At 35.4% G+C, this 19,362-nt stretch overlaps 1 protein-coding gene across 2 annotated transcripts; it reads right to left on the bottom strand.

Annotated features, from left to right (window-relative positions):
- Positions 1-3,156: 3,156 nt before the first annotated feature.
- Positions 3,157-8,395, bottom strand: crlf2 (cytokine receptor like factor 2). 2 transcript variants are annotated; one of them, XM_065251389.2, is made up of 7 exons: positions 8,293-8,395; positions 8,157-8,213; positions 7,161-7,315; positions 6,687-6,846; positions 6,166-6,268; positions 4,922-5,000; positions 3,157-4,831 (listed from the first exon to the last, which is right to left on the bottom strand). In XM_065251389.2, exons 1-7 carry the CDS (start codon positions 8,369-8,371, stop codon positions 4,634-4,636), a joined length of 831 nt encoding a protein of 276 aa, XP_065107461.1. In that variant the 5' UTR covers positions 8,372-8,395; the 3' UTR covers positions 3,157-4,633. The 2 variants fall into 2 exon arrangements, with proteins under 2 accessions (XP_065107461.1, XP_065107462.1); XM_065251390.2 differs by lacking the exon at positions 4,922-5,000.
- Between the last annotated feature and the right edge of the window lie 10,967 nt (positions 8,396-19,362).

The following is a 19,362-nucleotide window of genomic DNA, read 5'->3' as shown; positions in this document are numbered from 1 at the left end:
TGTAAGTTTCCTTGCATGAAAGTGTCTGCCAAATGCAATGAAAATAGGTAAAATAGTATATTTTTAATTTGAACAAACTATATTTATGTATACTTTTGGTTTTGTATGTTTTCTTTAATAATAAACCATATTGAAGGTATCTTTATGCTGCATTTAAATCAGAAGCACGCATGTCATATCTCTGCTTACATTTATATTGTGCCTACAGTCTAACATACATTTCTGCCATTCATCCTTAAGGAAGAACAGTACAGTTTTAGGTTGACCTTTGGAGATAACCGTACACAACATCAACACTTTTCCAGCTCCGCGCCCACTAGCATGCATCCTCCTCATTCTCCACCGAGACTGCCTCCGCTTATCCACGCTAGTGGCAAAAACTTATAATCAAATCTAACCGCCCACAGACACATAGGTTTCTGTGGAAAGTCCCTGTTGAATTATAAATCTCTTTCTTTTTCAAACTGTAGACAAACGCAAATCCTAATCGATGCATCAACCCAATGACAACTTGCTTCATACTTTTAAACCTTCGGGTTTGTGTAATCTTTCTGTCTGGTGTCTTCTTCCATAACTACAGAGGAGAGTCTTGACTTACAGGTGGGGTCACAAATAATGAAGACTAATAAAAACCAGATCAGGTTTAGCTCAATGCAAACTCCTCAAATGCTGCTTTATTTTGAGCGAGGCAATGAGAATGTTAGGGATAAAAGGCTGTCAAGCTCTCGCCATGTCTTAGCCTCTCTTTCCACTACCGTACGCTATATACACACATTGCATCTACAAGCGATTCTTCCATTTGTCAGGCTGTTGGCAAACCTGTCACCCTCACCCGGTGGAAAGCAAGTCATTTATTTATTTGAGTTCAACATAATTAGATGCATTACCCCATCGTTTGGCAGTGACATCTTTTTATGTTATCAAGTGCAAAAGTGCAAAGACGTGCCTGGAAGAGGTGTGTACGTGTTTTATGCTTTAATAAAATTAAATAGCAACAGGGTGGAGTCCCCACGTCCTCTTCTATAAATGATCTAAAAATATTCACCTGCAACAACCAAAAATGCCGTGCATTGGGTTTTGAAATAATCTCAATTTAGCAACTGCTGTTGGAGAGACAAAAAAAGTAATTCCAGCTATTGGCACAAGTTACTATATAAATATGTTATACAGTATTAATTCCACATAAATGTTTGGGCTTTAGAGGAAACATATTGAACCTACCGCTTCTTTAACTCTAAATAATTGAATAGATGAAGGGCTCCACAGTATGTTATTTTTTGTTGAGAATCCTCGACATTTGTTTTTACTGTGCCACCGCACACATCGAGAACAAGCTAGGTGACAAAAGAGGCAATCCTGAGCTTTTGACAAAAAGAAGCACCAAGAAACCCAACGTAGGTACAATATGGTCAGCCTCCAGTGGCTTTGCTTGCAGTAACATTTGTCATCCATAATTTACTGCCTGGGGGCCTGACACACTCGACGTGGCATATTAAAAACAAGTTGATGACAATGAAAACAACACAGCCGAAAGAATAAAGAGAGATGTGTAGCGCTTTACGTCTCCCTTAAGTGACTGCTTCAGGGACAGTTTATGTGCTAGAGATAGAGACTCTTTGACATTGTCATCTTCTGTCACGTGCCATAGCTAGTTGAATTGCACCTCGTTCCTCCACCTGCATGTTCTTCTTTAGGTGCTGCATAATGCGTCTAACTCATCTCACTGTGCAGAATGTCTTGGGGCCTTTATGATAATGAATGCATGATCTGGGTCTTCCCCTACTAAAACATTACAATAAATAAAACATTTTAGTCCAGCAAGAATGTGTGTGTGTGCATCCTATTTTAACAGCAAAAACCATCACAGATAAACACTCACAGTATGTTTTGGATGAATGATTCACCAGGGATCCCAATTATAATTAAAAGTGTGAAGATGTTGATAATTGTTAAATACTGCTGCAATACATGACTGTAAGCTATACTTAGCATTTTTAATTTATTAATTAAGCCAACTGTTTGTTACTTCTCCTATTTAAGCGGAAGATGATATTGTATGAAGACTTCAGTTGGGTGTGGGTGTTAACTGTAATAGGTTAGTGGGTGACATTAAAGGACAGAATGCATGCGTGTCATCACATAAAAAAAAATACAAACCCCAAGCTCATCTTCCTAGAAAGTAGACTCTCTGTATGATGCATAAAAGTAATAGTAAATATTCGAAACCAAGAAACTAATCTCTCATTTATTAATGTTTTGAGTTGTACAGTGTGGGTATATTCTGTTTTTTACTAATGGGCAATTCCCCACCACTCCATCTAAAACATAATGCTTTTATTATCACAAGAATAAACTCATTGGTTGGCACTCAGGTAAACACTTTTCCAGTTAGGTTTAGTTATTAACGGACATGAAAATTTCAGGGCAGTTTCCCGGACAGGGTTTAGATTAATCCTAGGCCTTAATTACTTTAGGACATTTAAGTAGTTATTTTTTCCAAACATACCTTACAAAAAACTGAAACAAAACAATGGCACTGATATATGTCAGGGAAAGCTGTTTTAAAATTAAAGCAGCTCAAAGATGCATTTTAGGATAACCCCTGTCTGGGAAACGCCCCTAAGTATTTATTACTTAAAAAAGTAAAAGGAGAAGGGGAACTGTTTTTTTTTCTCAAAGGCACTTTATTTGAAATTGTGAGCAAAGAAGAAAAATGTTTTTGCTTCTTTAATGAAAGAAAATAATGATAAAGTAATATATATGTACATATACATTATACAATAAAAAGCGTCAATTTTGGCACTGATTATCAAGCATTTTGCATGCTACTATCATTCAGTTTTTCTTTTTATATTCAAATAAATAATTGAAGAAATAATTCACTTCACAGTAAAAACTATTTGTTGGTTCAATTTAAAAAGATACCTGGTTGCCTTAAATGTTTGACTTAATTCAACTTAAAAATATAAAATAACTTTAATTAACAAAAAAATTTTTTAAAGGAACCAGGTAACTTATTTTTTTTTTTTTTTTTTAAGTTGAACCTACTTTTTTACAGTGTTCAGTTTGGCATTCTTTTTATATTATCAGTATCACAATTTGAGTAACACTTTATTTGAAACAGAATTCCAAAATTTCTGATTCCAAATCCCTTGTATGCTTCATTGGAAGCAAAGGAACCTTTTGTTAAAAGTGTTTTAACATAATCAGGAACCTTTTTTGTGTGTGTTTTAACATAATAAGTATCACAAATTTGCTTATTTATTTAATAATCTAGTAGAAATATGCATAAAATACAAATGCTCATTTCAAGGTTTAAGTAAATTAAATCCCAAAGAGGCCTCACACTTTTTGACCTCCCCTGTATGTGCATTGCTTGGGAACAATGCTGGTTATTTTTTATATGTACAGACACAGGTTATATTTATTCACCTGCATGTATGCCTATTCATTTTTGATTTCCTGGTTCTGTCTCTTAATGACTATTTGCTTATTTTCTCCTTCAGCGGCACATCAGTTCATAAATCACAACAGATCGGTGTGCGTGTCTGCGGCTCTCCGGCTTTGTTACATCGTCACACTGAAACTTCACATCCATTATGTAGTATCGCATTAATCTTTTAAATCGGTCTTCAAATTAACGCACATCCTCCCATAAGAGAGGCCTGTGATGCTGTGAAGACTGTGTTCCTGGCTGGCTTTGATATTTTTGGCTCCTCTTTAACACTTTAGGATAGTCAGAGTGCCCTCCATTGTCAAATGATTGTACTGCACACATATTGATGTTAGAAGCAAATACAATCAGAGGATTTTCTGTGACTTCATAGAAACTCACTGTCAAACACAATCCTGATCATAGGCTTTTACACACCAAACCTGGTTAAATCTATACGTTTTAAATCTATGTTAAATCAACAGCTCTTTCTGCAGATCCTATTTCTTTATAATAGATCAATGTTGTTTGTGACCTTTAACAATAAAACTCCTGACGTAATAAATACAGTCATTTACTCATATAAAACTAATTTGTATAAAAAGCTTAATAAACACTTTACAATACGGTTGTATTTGTTAATTAACATTAATGCATTAGCTAACGTAAACTAACATTGAACAATACTTCTACAGCATTTCTTATTGTTAGTTCATGTTAATTTTATCATACATACATTTTTTAAATCAAAAATTGTAACTGTTAACATTATTTAATGCACAATAAAGTATAATGAACAATTGCACTGATTCAATTAAGATGCTGAATTTGCATTGCTCATTGTTAGTTCATGCATGCTATAGTGCATTTACTAATGTTAACAAATACAACCTGATTGTACAGTGTTCCTGTAAAACTTTTTTTTTTTGACCTACAGCGCAACGACATAAAATATGATGATGAGTTTAAATCATATATGTTGTAGAAAATGTGATTCTGACTCACCAATAGATAGGTGAATGGTTTACAGTACTCTATATCCTCCACAGACGCACTTTTTAACATAATTATCAGTGATGCAAATAATGCAAATAATTTTGCATTGCATTCACAATCCACTATACACAGAAATATAAGAGGTGCCAGTGGGCATCCAGAAGAATGATTATAGTGACTCTCTGTCATTATTAAAAATAATATTCAGAGAACAATATAGCCAAATACCCTCTGAGAGCACTGTGCCTCTGTATTATCACCCGGGTAGATACAGTACATGTTTGTGTCATGTTCTTCAGGTATGGCTACAGTCTGGTCATCCGTATTATTTTCACTTTTGTTGACAATCTCAACTTCTGTTGTTTTGCATTCTTCATAACACTGTCCAACGTTGCTCCACCACTTAAAAATAAAAGCATGCGATATTATCTTATTAATAAACGTATCGTCTTCTGTCAGATGCATTCATGATATTATGGACATCTGTCTTACTTGAGACTGATCAATGTCCATGATTCTACTTTTGAAATGTTTGGGATCTGGTACTGCAGGAAGGATCAGTTTTCTAATGCTTTTAGGACAAAAAAATGTCATCAGCATTCGGATTTTTGAGATGGTGTGGATGCACTAATGCAGTGGTTCTCAAACTTTTCCAGCGTGTGGACCCGGTGCATTCATCTGTGCCCCCCCAAAGAAAATTTCTGACATAAAACATTCTAAAACTTAAAATTTGAATTAAACAAAATTAAATAATACAATGTTAGTAGCCTCATTTTTCTGAAGTTTAAAGGCGGGGTGCATGATCTCTGAAAGCCAATGTTGACATCACCTAAACAAAGAGAATCCCAATAGAACCTTCTTTTGATAGACTCGCCCCACACATATGCAACCCAGGCAACAATGTCGGTTAGTAGACACGCCCCTTACTGCTGACTGGCTACAAGTGTGTTTCGGTAGTCGGCCAGACTCCCTTTTCCGAAGTGTTTTTTTTTTTCAAAAATCATGCACCCCGCCTTTAATTACACAGGATTTATGATAAATTTATGTATTTTATCAAATGTTATATAAAACTTGGGCCCCTTGGCACAATCTCACCGCCCCCGTTCGAGAACCACTGCATTAATGGATCATGTATTTTACCATAAACAAATGGTGTTAAGCTACAACTTCCTTAACCATGGTAAAATCATACTTACAGTCATTATACAATGGCTTTGAATATAATTCAATCAAAATTTGGGGCATCTAACAAAAGCTGTGGTAATGCAAATCTAAGTTTAGCACCAAGTATGTTTAGCGGTCATCATACAGTGCCAAAAAAGTGTATTTTTTTGTCGCTGGGGTGGTACCCTCACAAGTTCATTTTTGTACCTTTATGGGTATACAAAACATTAAAATGTTGTACCTTTTGGGGTACAATATTATACCCTAATGATCTATTGTGTACCTTAAGGAACAATTTTGTGCCTGTATGGGCACAAAACAGTTAACTGTATCTTTAAAGGTACACAATAGATCATTAAGGTACAGTAATGTACCCAAAAAGATATTAGGCTAAACTATGTTTTGTATACCAGTAAAGGTACTTAATGGTACATTAGGGTACCACCGTAGTGACAGAAAAGGTACAGTACAGTTTTAAACCTTTTTTTCTGACACTGTACTTAATGATCTTAATGATGTCACAATGTCACAAATATTTCAGAGAGATATTATAAGCATCAGTTAATACTCACCTCTCTCGTGTCAGCAGGCAAATGAGAAGAAGGCTGGCCAATGGCAGAACAGTTATTAAAATATAAATCCATACATTGGAAGATGATTCTTTGATGCAGGGATCTGCAAACCAAATATTTACATTTATGCATTTTTTTTATCCAAAGCAACTTACAATGTATTACAAGGAAGACATTTTATGTTAAGGATCAAACCCATGCATGACCTTTTGCGCTGCTAATGCAATGACTGCAATAACTTTATTTTTTTTTCAATGTATTTCAGCTTTATTGGAAGATATTTTGGTTTACTTTGGAAAGGAAAAATGTTGTAAATGATGGGAAAAATATCTGTTTCCATTTTTTCATTGTTGAGCAATCTTGTCACAGAAAATTAAGTCATCTGTGTCCTGAAATTTATTGCATCAATAGATGCATCATCAATGCCCACGCTATTGTCTAAATCTGTGTTCACAACGTACAGATTTATCACACAGGTAACGATATGCTAAGATGAGACATCCAAAGATGAGTGACCTGACCTGGATCATTTCTCCAACTTTGTATACCCGTCCAGTTGCTCCAGGCCCCATTATAACCACAATCCACTTTCACTCTTATTCTGAAATCATAATTCTGCTTCATACTGAGAGTAGACAGATTCAAAACATTCAACTCGTGTTTGTTGTCATATTCAATTATCTGCAAAACATGAGAAAACCAAAGCAGGCTTTATTAAGGTTACCAACATTGAATTGAACAAATCCAAAAGCAATCAAACACATACAGCTATCACATTTGTAGAAAAAAATGGTCGAAATATGTACCCCAGCTGTCACTAGGACAGTATTAAAAAGGTCCTTATGTAGATTTGGTACCAATATGGACCTTTGAGATACTATGTATATTTAAGGTATTATTTAGGTATCTTAAGTTGCAGCACTAAAGGCAACCAGCTGGGGTACACATTTTCACAATTTTTTTGACAGTATCAGGTCAGGTCAGTGATCACCTACCGTCCAGTTTTTGCCACATTGGTTTCTGTATTGCACTTCGCTTTTGTAACACATCACATCCCAGTCTTTTGGTGTCCTCCATTTTATAGTAATACCATGTGATGCGTCAATTTTCAGGTCGATTTCTTTCGGATCGATCTCTTTCAGGACTAAGTCTAAGCATTTACAAGCATAGGAAATTTATGAGTAACATGTCATGTGTACAAATTTGAATAAATAACGATACTGTACAATCACTGGGGTTTTACTTAATGAATGTACTTTGACAAATCTTCCATGTTGAATGCACAGGATGTACAAGCTCATGTCAACAGACATCACCCCCTCTCTAGGCTTTTTGATGTGGCCTCCTTAAAAGCTCTTGGGCTGTGACACAACGCTATGTATAACTTATCATTCAGATGTTTATCTATACTGGCAAGAATGTGTGTTTCATGCTCTGTTCCTACACATGTGACCTATGCTCTTTGGGCAAAAATGTTTTTCAACCACAGTGCTTTTCTCAGATAGATAGATGGTGGATATGACACATACCTGTATTTAAACTACCTGTCTATCGTGTGATTCAGTACATGTTTGTAAGTTCATTCTTTATTACTGCATTTTCCACATGTAAGCAGAATAGTAGAAAATTATTAAAATATATATTGTTTTAGGAGATTTAAACATCACTCATTTGAGTTTTTACTTGTATACAAATGAATTATAAGCAATGCGTATGACTTTTAACCAAAACGTTTTTTTAAATAATTAAAACTAAAGGGTTTCCCGGACAGGGATTAAAATAGTCCTAGATTAAAATAAATGTAAGAGCTGTCCAAACTACTTACATATCTTAAAATACATCACTGCCCTTTGTTTTGCCTTAAAATGCACACCAGTAATGTTTTTAGTAAGGCATGTTTGTTAAAACTAGTTATATTTTCAAATTAAACTAAGGGCTAGTCCTGGTTTAAGCAAATCCCTGTCTGGGAAACAACCTCAAAGTGTCCATACCTTTAAGTGACGTTTCGCTGGTATCGCTTAATCCAGGTGTGGCAAACGGACCATTTTCTGGACATAAAAATGTAATAACACAATTATTATAAAGAATTGCATTTTAACTAAGACTAATGGAGTGAAAGTCACTCACCTTCAACATCCTCAGCCTTCAGTTTAGGGGCAAAAAGCAGAGGAAGAATTAAATGAAGACACAGGTGCCAGCTGTTCATAGTTCCTCTTTCATTTATCAATGATGAGCTCTCATTCTCCTAAGCACCGAAGAACAGGTGACACAATTTATAACACCTAAACCACTTCCCCTTTTCTGCCTCTCACTACTTACTGACTTTCTCATATTCTGTGGGGGAGCTTCGATTCTAACTCTGTCACTAATATTTTAATAGTACTATGCAATTATTAATATTTGTTTGTAATTATTTGTCTCTCAATTAAAAAATTGTTTTTTTGTTTAAGAAGGTATGATAAAAAGCTAAAAATCATTATTTTTTATTAATATTTTACACATAATAGCTAACGTTATCTTATGGCAATTCTTACGTGTTTTACTAGGTGGCTAATTGGTATTAAAGGGATAGTTCACCCAAAAATGAGAATTTTTATTTTTCGGGTGAACTATCCCTTTAATTTATATGACCACATTCATACATTTTGGTGAGATCAGGCTGAAATAGTCATCAAATAACATGAAATGACAAAACATTATCTGATTTAGATTAATTCTGGTTATTTTATTAGTGTATTATTATTATATAATACGGCTTAAAATTTACAAATATAAAAGTCAACTAAATAAAATGTAATCAACATATTTCATATCTAATTTCGGTTAATAAATTACAAACATGTTCATAAACTCTCAAACATTAAGGTTCTAAAAGGGTTCTTTGGGGTGGGTTCCAGGTACTGTACTCAACAGCCTGTGGTGACTTTTTCTTAGAATTTTCTTTCTTGCTTAATTATAAAAAACCCATAAGTGAAATCTGTACTGTGGGAAAATACCAGATAATCACGATAATCTAATATCATTTTTTTCAACAACCTTTGTTTTAAAGACCCGGTTATTACATATTTGTACTTAATATTTTTAATTGACTAACCATTTGGATATTCAACATTACAACAGCACTGTGATTCAAATCTGATCCATAAGCAACCACAAAGTCTAGCCACAAGATGGTGTTGTGACTGTACCACAATAAAAACTAAATCTTGTCACAAAAGTACATGACTCTTCGTGATAATAAATATTTTCTGTAACCCCAGCAACATTTTTAAGTGCACATGGTTGTTTAAGCTGTCTTTCAGATAATTTAAGATACTATAGTACATCTTTATGAGTCACATTTCTAATTAACCCCAACCACAGAACAAGTTTGATAAAAATCTCTGTGTTCAAGCTATTACAGACTGCTCAGCACAGCCACGAGCAATGCATACGATGTGCATGAGATAAAAAAAAAACTGTTTATGCTGCACTGCACATATCAGATATTAATTATCTTTCAGAAAGCCAAGGCTTGTTTTCATGAAGCAGATAATGATCATGTCACAGCGTCTATGTGCATGATATAACATAAATGTCAACACCCACAATCCTGTTATGATTCTATCATGAAAATGCTTTTATCTCAGAGCAAAAAGTAAAAATCAGTTATAGTTTATTAACTTGTATGTGGTTTGCAAATTGCTAAGGCCTTGTGATCGTCATTCATGCAAGGACTGCTGAAATCATTCAAAACACCATAAAAGGTAATTTATGTTATTTATAGGCTATTTTGCAAGTCTTCAGAAGAAATCTAGGCCAGAAACAGGCCAACATGATTGTACATTGAATCTCCGTAGAGGGGTTAACTTGTGCCTAGATTATTAAATCAACACCCAAATGAATCGTTTGAACCAGAGCTCCCAAACGTTTCATTTAAAAGAACCAGGTCAAAAGAACAAATTGAACTCAGTGATTCATTCTGTAATTGAAAGTATTAATTCATTAGTCTCGTGTCAGTTCAATATTGAACAACTGCACATTTTGTGTGTAAAAGGTCACGTTTTTCCTGTGTTTTCGAAGCTTTGATTGTGTTTACGGTGCCCAATATCCGGTGTATTACGGTACCCAATATCCGGTGTATTACGGTGCACAATATCCAGTGTATTACGGTGCACAATATTCAAAAACTGCCGTCAGAAGAAGCGTTATAGTGTTATAGTTTTGTGTTTAAAAAAATGCAGTATTTTTCTATACAATTTACTTATCTCTATACAGTACCACTGTTTTCTAGAGGGCTGCAGTCCAAACTGTTGTCCTCTGTATTCCTTCAAAAGGGAATTCTGTTAAAGGGGCCATGGCATGAAAATTTAACTTTTTCCCCAGTGCTTCTATCAACTTAGAACATGTGAAAAAGATCAACCCAGGAACTTAGTTTTAGTAAACCATTCCCTACAAGCACATGAAAAAATAAGTCGTTGAAATTTGGCTCTCTTTATGATGTCATAAGGAGCTCTTATTATAATACTGCCCCTTAATCTGGAATATCCAATCACAGCACTGCCATTTAGTGCAGAAAAAAGGAGAGAGAGAGAGAAAATAATTGAGAGCACAATTGAGTTTCAATTGCAACAAACCACCATCATTGTAATCAGTGGTTGCACTTCATCCGCTCATTTGCATTTAAAAGGACACTACCAAAATGGCACATTTTTGCACACACCTACAAAGTGGCAATTTTAACATGCTATAATAAATTATCTATATGGTATTTTGCGTTAAAACTTCACATATGTGCTCTGGTGCCACAAAGATTGATTTGACATCTTAAAAAAGTATTGTGCCATTGCCCCTTTAAAGAAAATATATTACGTGGAATTGAACTTTGAGCTTTATCATTTTGCAAGCATTATTTTTGCTCCAACAAACCATTCGCGTTGCAAACCTTACGAACTGAAGCCATACGATTACTTTATATGAAGAACTCTGTGATTAAATCGCACAGTCAGATCTCATACAAACATAAACCAGCATGACTTAGTCGGTCACGAGAGCCAATAGCGCTTCACATTCTTAGCTTATGTAATGATGCAATCGGTCACGAGACACATGAGAGCCAATGCCTTTTCGCAATCAAAGTTGACGTATCATCGCTTCTTCTGGCAGCAGTTTTTTAATCAGTGTATGTCCAGATCTGATATTTACAGCGGTTGTTTGTCATCACTTTTGCATCTTTTCTTCAAATAAATTGATCGTTTGACCTCGATAATTTAAGTACATTTTTAAAAAGTTGTGATTGTTTTGTATGCTGTGTTTATATCATATAATAAATAAAGGGGTACCTTATTTGCCCTAAATGCCTGAATAGTGTAATGTGTAATAAAATACAATTAATCCTGGCTGTTTAAAGTACAAATCTTATTCTAGTACATGTCATCATAGCAATATGATACCCCAATATATAATTTTATACCCTAATATATTAAGTTTCACCTGCTGCCAGTAGAGGCGCTAATTTAGTAAATGCATCTATTGGTCGTATATGGTGAAATGGACAAAGCAATTGTGACGTTAGCTAAACAGCTTGGGTAAGAGCATCCGTTAACCCCGCCCCCTCCAACTGTCAGTCTACTACAAGTTCCATTTCTGAATGAAACGTAATGATCTCTCTTTACTTCCGGTCATATGGTATGGCAGGTGGGCGGGGGCGGAGAGAAAATCGCAGCGATTAGCAATTAGCAACATGACCCAACTTCAAACAATCCAATCAATTCTCAATGGACGAATTCAAGTCCATGTGTGAACAGCCCCTTAGTATGCAAACCCCTTCAGTCACAGTTCTAACCTATGAAACAGGCCTATATGGATAATCTTTACTCAATTCCATCAAGTCACTGTATCAGAGCTCTAACCCCCATTTTACAGAAGTTACAGTATGTCTTCCTTGTAAAAGAGATTAATGAGACAACGTTTATAAAATGTTGAATGACACTGACCACACCAACCATGTCATTCCAATTGTGCCACTTGAAGAGGATGAAACGTCGTCCAGGAGATGTCAAGGTATGGAGGTGAAGGGGAAAAGAGAGTCGATTCAAAGGATGACGATAAATCTTTGAGCAGCACTCGATTTCGTCTGGGCCGCAGAGTACTTCTCCTCCTCTGGGAAGGGCTGCATGTCTGCAGAGCAACCGAGCTAAGACGAGACCTGTCAGGAACAAAGAGCGAAATTCCAATGATATGTTTAGCTAAAAGGGTGAGAGAAAAGTGAATCAAAGCAGTGCAGGATCAAAGAAACGCTTCAGTAAAGTCAACTTGGCCGCCACGAGACCAGCAGGGGATGCATATGATTTATAAGTTGCTCTTCAGAACCTTCTGATGTTGAAGAATTGATTGTTATTGTTGCTAGAGAGAAGAAGAGAGAGATGTGGGACTGAGGTGGAGGGTCACCGATTTGCGTTTAAAAGTGGAGAACTGTGATGTGTGACAGTTGTCAAACACTCAATTGGCAACACTGGTTTTAAGCAGAGACAATGGAAGATGTCAAGAGCGATAAGTCATCATAACAAACAATAGAAAAGACGGTCAGTTTGTTTGATTTGACCTCTGACTTACCATCAACTAAACATCTTTTGAAAGTCAACATGACTGTATGTGTATCCTATGTTTATGGTGGTAAACTGCTAAACAAAAAATGGGTCAAGGTTAAAGATGAACTGCTCTATACTGTAGATTCCTGTCTCTTTAACTAATCTAATGTAAGCTGCTAAATTTAAACTATTACCTAAATAATCACAACATTGAGCTGTATGTTAAACACCAAGTCAAGTGCTATTGAAAGATACTATGGGGATTATTTTCGGATGCTGCGTAATATCATTGCGCCTGCTGCAGCCATGTTACGGCAGCAAAGTTCTTGATTATTACGCCAGAATGAGAGTATAGTTCCTAGCCATATCTGCCTAGAAAATCAACTTTAAATTTTCTGTCAGTTTTAGTACACGATGTAACTAAAGAAGAGTCAAGTTTTAAATAGGAAAAATATCAAAACTCTTTGTTTTTAGCGCAATGCTAATCAGATTCAATGGATTGTGCTAAGCTATGCTAAAAGTGGTACCACCAGACCCGGACATCAGCTGAATGGATTCCAAAACGGTAAAAATCAATTGTTTATCTCTAGGGGAGCTGGAAAATGAGCATATTATCAAAAAAAGTGGAGTGTCCCTTTCAGGTACAGTGATGTAACCAAAAAGGTACTACATATAATGTTTAATATATATAATAAATACTATATAATAAAGCCTTAGGGTACCACCCAATGACAGTTTACAGTTAAAGTTTTAAACCTTTTCTCTGACACTGTACAGTGTAAAATCTTTTAGCACTATTGTAATCTATTTGGTCATCATTTTGTTGCATATGGTCAAAGTGAAAAACAAAAGCTGCTGAACAAAAACATGTTTATCATGAGGGAAACACATTAACCACCAGTTCCTTTAAGACACAAGGTATGTATGAGACTTTTTTGCAGTATCTCAAGGTATTATCAGCCAAAAACACACAGTGCAGTTTGCATAGTTCCTGTTTAAAAAAAAAGTGCACGTTGTATTTTTCATGGGAAAAGACATTTGCTTTTGATGTTGGAAGGCATAGGTTTATCTTTTGGTTTTTACATACCTTACATTTGTGTGTTCCCTGGGTTCAAACCCATGATCTGAGCTATAAAAGATTTACAATTAATGTTAAATTGTAAAATGACTAATACTCACATCTGTGTCTGCACATGGTTGAATTCTATTAATGCATCAGCCTATACAGAGTAAACTTTACTCTAAAAAATTTAGTTTTTAACCCACCGTTGGTTCAAAAGTGACAAACTCAGTATTTGGATTAATAAACATAGAAAATGTTTACATTTGACCCCACGATGGGTTAAAACAACCCAGCATTTTAAGTTGAAACCACCCAGCATATAGACGGTTTCAGCAGTAACAACATAAACAAGCGGCTGTCATGGTCCGCACGTAACTTCCGGTAAACTCCGCTAAGAATAAATAACAACAAAGTTCTTTAAACGTAGTTTATTTCTATAATAAGCAAAAAAACAACAACACATAGATTACCTAGGAAACCAAAACATTTGTTATTTTCGACAAGGCATTTGTTCAAGAGATCAGTTTAGCAATAGTCAGAACATTAAAAAAACTAAACCGGAAGTAAAGTTCGGATCCAGACGTGTATCGCGTCAGCGCACGTGCGTCCGATGAAACCGTCTATACTTGAGGACAAAATTAAAACTCACCAGATCGAGTTCGTCCTTTTTTAACCCAGTGCTGAGTTGAAAATAACCCAGCATTATAATAGTGTTGATGAAGGAATTGTTTCTATATTAGTGATTCAATTAATAAGTTAACAATTTATTAAATAATTCATTTCAAATTGCGATTTTGGTAGATTTAGGTAATATGGGGAACAACCTAATCCCTTTAACATTTAGTTCTCTACCGTTTCTCATTTGTAGAAACATCTGCTACATTAAAAAATGTAAACGTACTGTAACAGTCTGAATGTTAGACTCACAAGTTCTTTGAAAACCTTGAAATTTGTTTAATTTGACAAATAAAACTCCACTTTTTTTGAAAATATGCTCATTTTCCAGCTCCCCTAGAGTTAAACATTTGATTTTTTTACCGTTTTGGAATCCATTTAGCTGATCTCCGGGTCTGGCGGTACCACTTTTAGCATAGCTTAGCACAACTCATTGAATCTGATTAGACCTTAGCATTGCGCTAAAATAATCAACAAAGAGTTTAACAAAGAGTTTTTTTTTTTTTTTTAATAAACAACTTTTAATTTTCCGTCGGTCTTAGTACACAATGTAACTACAGAAGAGTCAAGTTTTAAAAAGGAAAAATATCGAAACTCTTTGGGTTTTTTTTAGCGTGATGCTAATGGTCTAATCAGATTCAATGGATTATGCTAAGCTATACTAAAAGTGGTAGCGCCAACACCCGGGGTTCAGCTGAATGGATTCTAAAATGGTTAAAATCCAATGTTTAACTTTAGGGGAGCTGGAAAAAGTGCTGATATAAAATAAAGGGCATAACACCACATAAAAATGAGATACATGTTTTGTTTTGTTTTTCAAACAGAATGAAAGAGTATAAAGGTGTATGAAATGAGACTGAACATGCCATGGGTGATATATGAAGCGATCAGCGTTTGTATGTACGTGTGTGTTTATGAGTGCTGGTGAGATGCAGTCAGGAGACTGCAAGGTAAAAGTGCTCTACTGGGACAACTCAGAAATAACAACAAAGAGTCATCAGAGGTCTGGATGAAAGCCTTGTCATAAGGTATTTGACTTCTCACAGTCCACACCTCAATGAGGGTTTGCTTGAGGATTGATTGACTGAAGCTTCTGCTAAAGCACATGGGATTTTGACCACAACAAACCATAAATCTAGTGAATACCTCAAAACTTTTCAGCAGTCACATTTAATATCTCATAACACAGGGGGTGATTATAAAATAACTGTGCTTTAGCAGAGCTGTAAAAGGCCTTGTGTTTTCTTTATTTTACAAGTCAAAGTGGCCTTACACAGCAAATATAAAATAGTAGATGTGGTTTTGCACACAACTGTACAACATGTGGCTAATTCACATACGAGTCAAATAAAGTATAGCCCGCTTCGCATTTGACTGTGCACATACGTTCACAGTCAAATGCATGTAAAAAATACTTCCTTTTTTGATATGGGGTTTCATTATGGATATTTTTATAATAATCGATTCACTTCGTACTAATTCATACGAATTAGTCAACTTGTAAAATACGTACCCGTTCATATGTAGTCCTGCTTATTTTTTCATTATGCGTCACAGTTTTGGTTGCTCATTCTTTTTTTTTAAAGTTTCTATTGTTAACAGATGTTTAATCCTATTTTGGTGTATTTTCAATTTGTGCGCTTGTTAGTTATTATATTACAGTTTTGACCTGTTTTTGTTATGTTCATTTTGATGACTAAAAGTTTGTTTCATAAATGTTTCTTTTGTAATGCATGTTGTTTACTATGCATGCATCCTATCTAGATGGCGCTTCTGTAGTTTAAAATCTGATTTTTTTATTAACAAACCTGTACACACATGGCTTTCCATACTTTTTCATCTTACGCGCAAACAGGCTATTTGCATTGTTTGTTGAATATGCTTGTTTTGATTATTGACTGGTTTCAGCTGAGATTTACACAATCATTTGTTTCCTACTTTGCCATTTCAACAGTGCCATCAAGTGGACTTTTTATGCCTGCATACTAAATGCAGTGCTAGAGAACACATCAGTGTATACTTGAATAGGGGAGAGAGAACATAAAGCAATTTAAAACTGCTGTAGTTTATGCATTTCGCAGACGTGACTTACAGTGCATTCAGTGCATGAATTTCTGCATGAATTAAGTCAATGACCTTGGCTTTGTTCTTGCAATGCCCTACCAGATGAGCTGCAGAAATCATTTAAATAAATATATTCTATACTCATGTTTTTGTAATAAAAATATGTCCATAAAGTGCCAGCTTTTATGTATTTTGTTGTATGTTGTCCACAAAGCTTACAGTATGAATTCATGCAGGATAATGTTTTAATTTCACATCACATGTTATCAATAAACACATAGCGTTCCAAAGTATCGGCATGTGGAAACAGTTGTACATTTCCTGTTATCTGAAGTAAGCTAATGGTTTTAAACCAGTCATTTTAATATCAAAGCACTTAACACTAGTAATATAATCACTTGCAGCTTGGCAATTCCAAACCCATGTCAAGGTTGCATTTGAAGAAAATGACTTAATATTTATCTGACATGTACAGTATGCTCGGAGTCAGACAAGGCAGTTCGCATTACAGAAGATTGCTTTGTATTATGGCCATTTTGTTAAATTACATTGGCCTTTGATCTCTGCCAGTTGATTGACTTGCATGGTTTTCATTATAAAGACTTGCAACGTCTGTCTGTTGATACTAGTAAACAAAATCAGAGACATAATAGAGGGACTATGAGCAGCTGTAGTTAAGATTGTAGGCCAGTCTTGATTACAGGCTTTGAAATGCTCTAGCTGAGAAAGACAATTGTTTTGCTGTTTCACCCATTAAGGCCATTAATGGATGCTTATTACGGCATACATACATTATTCATATGGAATGAAGTTTCAGTGAGGATGTCCTATGGCATTATTTATTCACAGAACCGAGAGAAAAAGCACACATAGCGATAGCTTCACTTAATCTACTACAGATCCATGTTTATCAACCTAGGCCTATATTATTGAGTTCAGAATACAAGACTATTTGGAATACATCCTTAAATTGATCACCATAATCCCATTTTAACTCCTTTGCACTGGCTTCCAGTTAAACTGAGAATAGTGTGTACTGAGAAACACCACAGTTTCAATATTTTACTATGTTCTTACCTCAATTTAGACGAATTAATAAATACTTATCTTTTTTCAATGCGTGTACTTAATCTTTATACAGTGCGTTGTGAATGTGTCAGCATTTAGCCTAACCCTATTTATTCCTTAGAATCCAAACAGGAAGGAATTTAGAAGCCACCAAACACTTCCATGTTTTCCCTATTTAAAGACTGTTACATGAGTAGTTACAGAAGTAAGTACGTTTTCCTTTAAATTATCAAAGGTGCCAAAGAATGCATTGAAATAATGTTAAATTGTTTGTTGATATTAACATAAAAGGTATGTAACTTGTTTTAAGTGCAATAATTGTCTAGAAACATTTTTACATGTCCATTTAAAGACTAGGATTTATCCTTTTGAATAAAATGGTCTATTTTTGCCCTATTTGGAAGGGTCATAAATAATGATACTGAGCTCTGTTCTGATGCTCTGAGGCTCATGCCAGCAGCTCACATTAGTAAACAGACCTTAAATGTTTGAGCCTGTATCAGACAAAAATACAGATTTTGAGGATTGTTAATGGACGTTTCTGAGTGGTAAGTTTGTGTGTTTTTTTCCCAGTATGGACCTGCAAAACGTAACTGTATCATCAATGGTAGAACTTAAAGGTGACATTGAACGGGGTGTTTATCCTTGTTGTGTGATGTGACATACAGACAAAAATGTTTTTGTTTGGGTCTGTAATGCCTTAGAAGCTTCCTAAAAACCTCTCTCAGATAGCTCTATTAGGGTGGGGGATTTTAGACAAGTGGTTTTGCACCTATTTGGCTCCCCCTACTGGCTTAACTTGCAATCTCATTACTGATTGGCTGACTTTGTTGCCACTCAAAAAATGAAGCCAATTATTTTAAAGTGGAGGGGCAGTGAGGTGCCTGTGATGTCATAAGCATCAGTTTTTCAGATTGGGCCATTTTCTGGCTGACATTTCTAAAAGAGGAATTTCTATGAGACTGAGATGTGCTAGACATGCTAAACATCTCAGTCTCATAGAAATTCCTCTTTTAGAAATGTCAGCCAGAAAACGGCCCAGTCTGAAAAACTGATGCTTATGACATCACAGGCACCTCACTGCCCCTCCCCTTTAAAATAATTGGCTACATTTTTTTGAGTGGCAGCAAAGTCAGCCAATCTAGTAGAGCTATCTGAGAGAGGTTTTTAGGAAGCTTCTAAGGCATAACAGACCCAAACAAAAAACAATTTGTCTACATGCCACATCACAGAACAAGGATAAATACCCCGTTCAATCATTCTATGTCACCTTTAACGGTCTAAACGCTAGCATAGCATTAATTAGCATGTTAACAACTATGTAATTAATTTAATGTGTGGGGGGGCGTACATCTCGACTGTGATGTCACAGTCTATGTTATGTTGAGATTGGCCTGTTTTCCAGCAGTCTTTTGCATGCACAAGGTTTACATAAAAAATGAGGAAACAAACGCTTTTTTGGCTCATGATGTGTCATTAACATGTACAGAGCTCTTATTATTATTCTAGGTAAATACAGTTTTTTATTCTATGGCACCTTTAAGTTAAATGGCCTACCAGATTATTTGTCAGACATGTTTAACTTTCAAAACTCATCCAGCCAGGTCACCTGGGATTGCTCTCCTTCCGTAGGTCTACGCTAAAATATAGAGGGCTCAAGCTTTTGCGATAAAAGCCCCTCTGGAATGGTAGGTTTTGATTCAAACTGTGTCATCACTCTCTACTTTCAAATCCGAGTTCAAAACTCAATCATGTATT

The sequence above is a fragment of the Paramisgurnus dabryanus genome, chromosome 15 (assembly GCF_030506205.2).
Source record: "Paramisgurnus dabryanus chromosome 15, PD_genome_1.1, whole genome shotgun sequence".
In the NCBI taxonomy this organism is placed as follows: domain Eukaryota; kingdom Metazoa; phylum Chordata; class Actinopteri; order Cypriniformes; family Cobitidae; genus Paramisgurnus; species Paramisgurnus dabryanus.
This window is presented reverse-complemented; position numbering and strand designations above follow the sequence as displayed.